This window comes from Coregonus clupeaformis, unplaced genomic scaffold (genome assembly GCF_020615455.1).
Source record: "Coregonus clupeaformis isolate EN_2021a unplaced genomic scaffold, ASM2061545v1 scaf1764, whole genome shotgun sequence".
In the NCBI taxonomy this organism is placed as follows: domain Eukaryota; kingdom Metazoa; phylum Chordata; class Actinopteri; order Salmoniformes; family Salmonidae; genus Coregonus; species Coregonus clupeaformis.
The window spans coordinates 59,423-70,095 of record NW_025535218.1 but is presented as its reverse complement, the minus strand read 5'-3'; the positions used below and the strand labels follow the sequence as shown (position 1 = coordinate 70,095).

The 10,673-nt window shown below is 40.4% G+C and overlaps 1 protein-coding gene across 1 annotated transcript; it reads right to left on the bottom strand.

Moving 5' to 3' along the window:
• Nucleotides 1–5,609: 5,609 nt before the first annotated feature.
• LOC121573057 (C-reactive protein) lies at nt 5,610–6,981 on the bottom strand. The gene is given in 3 exon segments (XM_041885090.2): nt 5,610–6,471; nt 6,473–6,594; nt 6,812–6,981. Coding segments are annotated over 3 exon segments (681 nt in total). The 5' UTR covers nt 6,870–6,981; the 3' UTR covers nt 5,610–5,970.
• Nucleotides 6,982–10,673: the final 3,692 nt, after the last annotated feature.

Genomic DNA, 10,673 nt, shown 5'->3' with positions numbered 1-10,673 from the left:
AATAACAATTGTGCCCTGCCCTCCCATGCATTTCATATGCCCCCCTTAAGACAGGTCTGGCGACGGGTCTGGATCTCTCACTGTTAAGAAAAAAAGGTACAAAAGACTGTGTATGATATCCCTTGACAGGAGGTTGTGACACACTGTCCCGCTATTGCCTGATGCACACTATAAGGGCCGACTCAAAACCGTACTTTGCTGATTTGGATACTTTCTTTTCGCATGATCATTTGCAGCACGGTTCTAGTAAATGAGGATGATGCCTAACCACGCCAGACCAGTACAGGACAACTCGTCTCGGACCGGCTTGGCTTAGTAGTTTGAAAAGGCTATTAATAGCTTAAGCTGCACTGACTCTAATAAGATAGAAGTTTTCACGTTTGTGCAAACGGCAGTAGTGATTTTCACATTGCAGGCGTATGTTGATTGCGGTGCTGTTCTGCTGCTACTCTTTCTCTGTGTCCTGGCACCCATTGCTTGGTAACTGGGTCCTGTTCATTAGGCACCAAACAGAAGAAAATGGACTGAAACAGGGAGGGACTGACATGCTCGTTCTCCGTTGCAAAACATTTAAAAACGTGTTCCTTGCGTGCCATAATGAACACGGACCAGTGATCTGTCTGTTGTTGCAGACGTAATATCACCGTTGTCTTAAAAACCAAAATATGACACCTGACTATTAGCCTTGCAACGACCTTGCAGCTCTGAAGTTGAATAATGAATAAAAAGGCGGGATTTGTAAGTGCAGTTTAAATCTGCGGCTGTATTGTCTCGTCATTGCAACGTGTGTGGGGTGTGTGTGTGTGTGTATCTGCACGTATGCATGTCTGCGATTCCTTCTCTAACCACTGAGCCGAGGTTGAAAGTGAGTGAGAGAGACTGTAATAATACAGTCATGACTATTCTCTCTGGCTATACACCATCGCCGTCATGTGGTCACAAACAACATAAAGGCAAAATTCCTGTTAAGGCACATCTGACCAATGAGTTTATCAACGGGAGAATTGGTAGACCTAACTGAATGCGGCAGGTCTCCTAGCGGTTAAGAGCGTTGGGCCAGTATCCGAAAGGTCGCTGGTTTGAATCCCAGAGCTGGCTAGGTGGAAAAATCTGCCTCTCTGCCATTGACCAAGGCAATAATCCCCAACAACAACTGCTCCCCGGTCGCCGTTGACGTCGATTAAGCCCCCCCCCCCACCTCTCTGATACAGAGGGGTTTGGTTGAACGCATTCAGTTCTGCAACTGATTAGGTTTTCCATTTCTCCCTCCACCCTAAAACATCCCACAGAATCCTTGCATGTGATTTAGGTAAACTGTATTTATTTGCCATTGATCTATTCATTTATCAATAAATCAGTTGACAAGTAAATAAAACAACATTTAGAGAATAAATGGTTTATTGAGATAAACATTTATGTATTGTTTGCATCAAGTTTAAAATATAAATTCCAATATATAATTACAGACTTTTCAGTTGGTCCCATTGTGAAGGGCAAGCTCAATCAAGCACAGCTGAAATATTATAAATGTTTTCACCCATGTCTGAATATGTCCCTTCATTGCGGTCTCCTCGTGAACTTCTCTTCCCAGGCCATGTCTCACATCACACCCACAGGAAAGCCAATTACCTTTTTCTAGACCCTACTCTTTTGGTGTTTACAAGTGTGTGAAGGAATACGATATGTGCAGGGAATATGGAGGAAACTCCCCAAATAAATGTTGATGACGGATCTGCCAACACTGTTTAATTAACAAGAAATGACAGTCGCTGTACAGAGCTGTTAGAGAGAGGTTGACCGTCACCCTGTCTTTGGACCTATTCCACTTGAGGTATTCAGTGCACTTGGCCCTGACTATGGACCCTATCACCCCCAGAGTTCCAAGGATGCTGGAGATGGAGCTGAGGGCCAGAGCTACTACCCCACTGTAATGGGGAAACAGAATAATTGCCTGTATAGACAAAGCAAAGGTCACTAGGGAGATCATCTACACTGCCACTCCCAGGGTGTTGACCACGAACTCCATCCAACTCCTGCTTCAGCAGGGCTTTAGGAGGTATTGGAGGGGTAGACAGTTCTGTACAGCATGGTACCCCTGGTCAGCAGCAAGGTTGAGGCCCCCCAGCCAATGTAGAGTAAAGCCCTCAGCCCACTCCTCTGGGCGATCAATGGGTTGTGGGAGTATCAGATGATGTTTCTGGCTATCCAGGAGACAGGGATGAGGAACAGAGTTCCAGTTAGAATGAAGAGAATTATGTTAATCATCACTATGGCCTTGATGTGGTTGGTGCACTTGACCCCGATGAGCAGCATCAACCCCAGAACCCCCGATATGATGGAGATGATGGTCAGGGCTCTGGCGGCCTGCAGGTCCTGAGGTAAGTCCAGCATGGAATCGTAGACCTTACACTGCATCTGACCTGTGCTCTTGGTCACACATCTCATCCACAGGCCCTCCCAGATAAAAAGGTTGTCTCCTATGGTTGTCTATCCAAGTGGGGAGTGTGCAGACCACAATGGTCATGATAAATCATATGACTCCCTGGGCAATGGCAAAAATGTCCATGCACATCAACATGCTCTCTTCTACACCTGCCCTTTCTGGAGGAACGATGATGCAGAAAAAGTAATTCCAGAACAGCAGATATGTTAAAACTTCAGAGGATTTCCTAGAAGCTATACAAACAAAGTTCTAGAATGGCATATTCTTCCACTTTGAGTCTCACAGACATTCGTTGCTGAAGTTTTCTGTGAGATTAGAGTGCAGAGCCCAGTAAAAAGTCCTCTGTATGCTTTACTGTGGTGTCAAAAATTAGGCTGTCTTGGAAACACAAACTATTAATAAAGACATGGTTAAGGGTGGTTAATAACCACATCAGTGAAAAACTGGTGCGTTTCTATTCTGTGACTATTTTGTTACGGCCCTGGAACAAAGTAGTTAGCTAAAGCAGAAACATAGATCCAGTTTAGTGAGTTTCAGAGCTGAAATAAAAGCTAAATTCAATAGAACCAGTTCTGTACTACACTTGCATTAGCATGTAAACATATATTTTCCCTGAAACATATTACAAAATCTGCCTTGTTAGTAAAATTATAAATCTATTACATGTCATCCAATTGGCTTAATGCGCTGAAACAACAATTATGTAATAAAGCACCAAATGTCATCTAGACAGACACTGTTTTGCAATTCTGATAAGCAAGTCATCATGCCTGCTTGAATATACACTACCAGTCAAAAGTTTGGACACACCTACTCATTCAAGGGTTTTTCTTTATTTTTACTATTTTCTACATTGTAGAACAATAGTGAAGACATCAAAACAATGAAATAACACGTATGGAATCATGTAGTAACCAAAAAAGTGTTAAACAAATCAAAATATATTTTATATTTGAGATTCTTCAAAGTAGCCACCCTTTGCCTTGGTGACAGCTTTGCACACTCTTAGCATTCTCTCAACCAGCTTCACCTGGAATGCTTTTCCAACAGTCTTGAAGGAGTTCCCACATATGCTGTGCACTTGTTGGCTGCTTTTCCTTCACTCTGCGGTCCAACTCATCCCAAACCATCTCAATTGGGTTGAGGTTGGTTGATTGTGGAGGCCAGGTCTTCTGATGCAGCACTCCATCACTCTCCTTCTTGGTCAAATAGCCCTTACACAGCCTGGAGGTGTGTTTTGGGTCATTGTTCTGTTGAAAAACAAATGATAGTCCCACTAAGCGCAAACCAGATGGGATGGCATATCGCTGCAGAATGCTGTGGTAGCCATGCTGGTTAAGTGTGCCTTGAAATCTAAATAAATCACAGACAGTGTCACCAGCAAAGCACCCCCAACCATCACACCACCATCACACCTCCTCCTCCATACTTCACGGTGGGAACCACACATGCGGAGATCATCCATTCACCTACTCTGCGTCTCACAAAGACACGGCGGTTGGAACCAAAAATCTCAAATTTGGACTCATCAGACCAAAGGACAGATTTCCACAGGTCTAATGTCCATTGCTCGTGTTTTTTGGCCCAAGCAAGTCTCTTTTTCTTATTGGTGTCCTTTAGTAGTGGTTTTCTTTGCAGCAATTTGACCATGAAGGCCTGATTCATGCAGTCTCCTCTGAACATTTGATGTTGAGATGTGTCTGTTACTTGAACTCTGTGAAGCATTTTTTTGGGCTGCATTTTCTGAGGCTGGTAACTCTAATGAACTTATCCTCTGCAGCAGAGGTAATTCATGAGAGACAGTTTCATTATAGCGCTTGATGGTTTTTGCAACTGCACTTGAAGAAACGTTCAAAAGTTCTTGAAATGTTCTGCATTGACTGACCTTCATGTTTTAAAGTAATGATGGGCTGTCGTTTCTCTTTGCTTATTTGAGCTGTTTTTTCCATAATATGGACTTGGTCTTTTACCAAATAGGGCTATCTTCTGTACACCACCCTACCTTGTCACAACACAACTGATTGGCTCAAACGCATTAAGAAAGAAATACATTCCACAAATTAACTTTTAACGAGGCACACCTGTTAATTGAAATGCATTCCAGGTGATTATGTCATGAAGCTGGTTGAGAGAATGCCAAGAGTGCGCAAAGCTGTCATCAAGGCAAAGGGTGGCTACTTTGAAGAATCTCAAATATAAAATATATTTTGATTTGTTTAACACTTTTTCGGTTACTACGTGATTCCATACGTGTTATTTCATGGTTTTGATGTCTTCAATAATATTCTACAATGTAGAAAATAGTAAAAAAATAAAGAAAAACCCTTGAATGAGTAGGTGTGTCCAAACTTTGGACTGGTTCTGTATATCACATTACAAATATAAAATAAACAGCATTTTCATTTGATTTATTATTGAGATTTCTATTGAAATGATAAAGTAATGTGTCATTGTGATATCATCAATAATAAGTGGACAGGCATGGTTATATCCTTTTTGGTTCTTTATTCCCAACATTGCTTGACGTGGCCTCCACGCAGGGAGCCATAACTAACATCTGCTGTACCACACATACAAACCAATGGTGCATATAAACACTAGACGACTGACAGGTGGCGCTGTTTTTAAGTCACTGCGTCACCACTGTATAATTTTTTGCCAAGCATAATTCTATTACAGACACCTTAATGCATACTTTTAAATTGTATTATATGAAGAAAACTTTTTTTTCTCCTTAAAGTAGAGTTTTTAGAGAGTACGAATGTTACTGTTCACTCTACAACAAATAAATACTTAAATATATTTAATTTTGCCCTTGAAATATTAAATTGAAATAATGTAGAATTGCATTCATTCCTATGGAGGACTGCTCCTTCTGAGAAGTACAAATATGGCGGACAGTGGCTTCGAAGTCTCTCAATGGCCAATACATATCATCAGAAATCTAGTGTTTTAATACATAATTGATACAAACCCCTATAGCAGGGTTCCCCAACTGGGTGGTTTTATTTGGCCTCCCAAACTTTTCTTGTTTTAATTTTCATTGTTGGACATAAAAGACTGTAAAAATACCAGAAAATCAGCTCCAATTGATTTTTATTTAGGAAATCTGTTCCCAAGTATTCCCACGCATAATAGGGAGACACGTGATCGTATACAAATGTAAGCAAGGTTTGAAATGATCTGTTTGGGATTCTTGCGGTCAAATTGCAGTCTACAAATCATTTGTAATTATGTTCCCACCCCCCGACCATCCGGTCAAGAAAAAATCGACCCACGGCTGAACCTAGTTGATGATCCCTGGCCTACAGTAACTGAGGCTGTGGCTCATTACTGCCTCTGCTGGAAGAACGCACTGTAATAGCAGAATTACAGTCATCATTACAAGTAGCCTACTTCAATTGATGTGGTTTTGAATAGATCACTATATATCCTGAACAGTCACGTTGATACTTTATGATTAGCAACAAAATAAAATAAAACCAAAATAAATGTATTGGTTTAATAGTAAGTGTGTCAGATACATTTTAACAGATCAGGTTTTGCCTCCTCTCAACAACCACATAGCCATGCCTTGTGTATTCTACTGCGTTCCAGTTTACCACATTCCCTGGAGATAAGATCTCCCCCTTCATATAGCTTTGGATCTCACAAGGGGAGAGCACTCTGTCCCACATGTGGACATCGGTCTCATGTCCGTAAAAGGAGTCATACACATCAAACCCACCAACGTATGCATCTTGGTCCTGACCTAAAATAATGCTTGGAGTACCAGAGATGGAGCCACCGACTTGGAGAGCTTTCCTCGAACTTGGCTTCCCATTCACCCACAGTTGAGTCAGTCCTGTACCGGCATCCCACGTCCCACAAACGGAGTTCCACTCGTTCATTTTGTCTGACAATCCCCAGAAATAGATACCTTGGTCCCCAATGTACACCCTGTAATTTCCCCCATCTCCCCTGAAGATGACAAAACCATCGGCATGAGAAGGCGTGGCCAATGAGAAAATGGACTGCTCCTTCGTCTGGTAGTCCGGTGAAAAATCGAACACAGACAGTCACAGCAAAGAAGATTTTGTTCATGTCAGGGGTTATCTTGACATAGGCAGTGTTTGACTCCACTGGGAAAATGATTTCCTTCCCTGACATGTCTGTTACAATGAGAATAATATTTGTTAATAGAGTTGCAAAGGGAGAAAATATTCCCGGTAACTTTCAAAATTCTGTGTTGGTAAATTCCCAGAACTTTGGAAATTACAGGGTATTTTGCAACCCTATTAGTATAGTAAGTAAGTACTACTGAAACACATGTAATAATTCAACAATTCATAATAGTATTTTGGGCCATCTCCAGTATTTCAGTCTTACCTTGTGGCACAGCATAGCAGCACGTAAAGACCATCAGAAGCCATATCTGCAGTTCCATTTTGTAGTTTCATTTGGAGTAAGCGCCAATGTTATGGACACATCCTCGAAGGATATTCCTATTTATACTATAGAAAACGGACTGAAAATGGGACTACCTGTGTGCTCTTATGAATGCCAGCCAGACATAATATATTCCCCACTTCCTTGTTTTTGATATTGGTCTAGATTAGAGTAATCTGAGAATCAAAGTTCATATGATTTATCAACATTGCCAGTTTATCAAGATGTTCTTTCTGTCATAAGACTTTCTAGATCAAACCAATCTCTAGGTCAACAGATATGTTAGTAGGTATTGTCACACATTTAGTATGTAATGGTATTATTGGGCAAACACATCATAGAAAGTCAATAGAGAGTTTGTGCAAGCTTTTACTTTTATGACCTCTTTTATGACCTCTCTATGGTTTTATCTCACACAGATGTGGTGCCACTGTAACAGACTTAAAGTAAGGTAAAGTTAAAGTTTTATTGGACACTGTAACTGTCCAATGAAAATCTCATTTTAAAAAGTTAATATTCTGTTCATTCAAATAATGTTGTTGACTTGTCCTTTACTTCAACTTGTGACCAAAACATTCATAAAAAAAAAATCTCAAAAACCTCTCCTCAAACTTGTATCTGAAACAGACAGTTTAAAAAGAAAAGTTTGCTATTGCCTGATATTATGTGACCTCTGTTTACGTGTCATGAATATTTATGTTTATCTTTGTTTAAACCTTTAGGGCCATAGTCTCACCAGTTAGGTACCTATCCAGTTCACACCTGACTGAGGTTTTTGGTGTAACCACTGAATTGGCCTCTTTGACACTAAAACCAGGGGACCTTACTAGCTTTACTCTGGAACCAAATAAGATGGATTCAGTTTTTCCAAGATGCAGAAAAAGTTTGTTATCTGAAAGCCATTTACTGATAATGGATAACTATTCACTAAGGATCTCTTCTACTGAGGCTTTGTTCTTATGGGACACCAGTAGAGCAGAGTCATCCACATACAAAAGCAAATGATGAAAGCTGGCTCATTTCATATTGTTAAGGTACAGTAGGAAGAGAAGTGGGCCAAGGATACTGCCCTGCGGGACCCTACAACTAATCCCCTTCGCACTAGAATGTTTTCCATAAACATCCACCATTTGGTCTCTATCTGTTAAATAGGATTTAACCCAATAAATGGCCCATGCATTACCATTCCACAAACATTTTCCCGGTCAACTTCTTTCCCTGGTCAACCCATGCATCAATCTAAGTAACATAATACAAAAATCCCCATCAAAATGCATCAATTTAAGCTAGAGATATCGTCTCAATCCACCGCATCCGCCTATGTTGGCCTTCCGCTTCTGCGGTGGAAGGTTGCCAGGCTAGAGCGGTGTTTGTCAGACCATGAGAAATTCAGAAAATCGGTCTTCTCACAAAAACGTCTGTAGCGTCTGAACGGTTTGGCCTACAAACTAATATAACCACTCTATGGAAAGATGAGACTCTCATTTTGCTGTTTTGCTCTACGACCCTCACAAGCCCCACAGGACTTGGCTGAAGTCGGTACTGCCGATGTGCCAACTTCTGTCTGCAGCATCCGAACCGTTTGGGCTACAAACTAATATGACCCCGTGAAAAGGGGAGATTCTCACGAACACAATGGTGTTCTCCGTTTTGCTGTACAACTACCACAAGTGTCTGAAAGTAACCGGTACCGGTAAAATACAGTAATTGAAGTATGGAGGTAGTTTTGTGGCAACAAAAAAAGGGGGTTAAATATGTGTTAAAAAAACAAAACTATTTCCTTAGCTTTCTTTTATCTCCTAGATATAGGAAAGAGACTTCAAAACCTTATTCCTTATGATTAATTGTTTTACTGAATGTGTTATTCAATGTGTTTCTATGAGCTGTGGTAGTAAAGGCCAAATACAATATTGACCCCTGTAGGGGGATACCTACAGGGGTCAAGAAATTCAAATTCAAATAGCTAAATGATCCTTGGTATGACCATCTTAAAACAATTCCATATGATAGCTTAACCTTTAAAAACAATAGACGTGTCAGTGGAGTGGGACTTTCTAAAACCAGACTGTAGTTCGTATAAAAGATGATTCTTGTTAGTATATTCTTCTATCTGTTCATAAATTACTTTTTACAGCACTTTAGACAGAATACTCCAAATAGATACAGGTCTATAGTTGCCCTTGTCTGTTTTGCTGTCCTTCTTGTGGATAGAGATCACTCTAGCATGTTTCGCATCCGTAGAAACTCTACCCTGTTCCATAGAGATGTTGATTAAATAGGTGACACAGGGGGCTATAAGTTCAGCAACATCTCTTAAAAACCTGTCAGGGATCTTATCGAGGCATGTAGCTTTAGAGCAGTTTAGTTCAGACAGTCTCTTGACAATTTTAGCCTGAGACACTGCTGTAAAGGAAAAGGCATAATCTTGAAACCCATCTTGGAGTAATAGCCTAGGACCTGACCCTCCCCATACACTCCAGTACAACCAGGTAGCTTCTCAACAAAATGTGAGGGAACTGTTGTGAAAAAGGTATCGAGATTGTCAGCTACCACTTCCTTGTCAAACATGATTTCTCCATCAAGACCCAACTTTTGCAATTCGTTTTCTGTTTTCTGGTTGTGAACTTATCTACTGCTCATCTCTACAATGCACTATAAAGGCATTTATACATAATGGTGTTGTTGCTTTTAACAAACAAATAATTAGGTCACCTTTGATTCAAAATTATGGGACGATAAACAAATAATATCTACATTGTAATACATTATTTCTATTGAAATGACTTCATAAAGACTGGAAAAGATGTAAGTTATTTTATCTCAGCATGTCTACAGATTCTCCCTTCTCCCTGTTTTTGTTTGCTTGGGAATGTTGATACTGGAGACTGTTATCAGAAGAAACTGTGTAACCTAGCATTTATAGTGGCTACGAAATGCATTGCCATTAATTGGAAGGTTGGTTATCCTCCAACAATGTCACAATGGATGGCAGAAATGTTAAGTTATGTATCACTAGATTTGATTTATTACCATATTAAAGGTATACTGTGCAACTTTCATAAGGTCTGGATGCCTTATATGGAATACTGTACGACGAAAGAGTCTGTATTGAAAACATGTCCACGTCAGTGGAGATACTTATTTAGGCAATCACTAGCTGCTAGGCTGCTCAGTCCTGGCCCTTCCATATGGTTGGTTGTCACTCTGGCATTGGCCTAACACAACTGAAACCAATAATGAATGTTTCACTAAGATCCTAAAGCTGAGTGGGATGTGTTGGGTTGGGGTGCTGCAGGGTGGTGGACCCTGTCGTGGAAATTCTAACCAGAAAGGAAGAGACTGTAGATTCTTGGGGGTATGATATTTGTGCATTTATAACTTTCTCACTCATCATTATTCACGATTCATTCAGTATTATCCACATTCATTCATAGCATCCACATTCACGTAGAAGTGTTTAGAAACATATTCCCCCCCAAAAGAAAATCTACCAGCCAATCAGATTTTTTACCAGCCAAAATAAAGGATGAGCATGATTTATGATGTTTCTAAAACAATAAATGTATTACTAGTAAGAAGTAATATGGTATACTGTTTAATTTCATTAAAACATTTCTGACCTGAGTCTTTTATCCAAAATATCACAGATGAGACAAAAATGTTCACCTGCCCCTTTAAAGGCGGGAGGTTACCATGGTAAAGTGACTGAGTCATTTTTGTGCCTGTGAGTAGTGGTGCACAACTCCAGGATTTTTGGAGTCGACTCCGACTCCTGTGATTGGAGTCGAAAGGAGTCGACTCT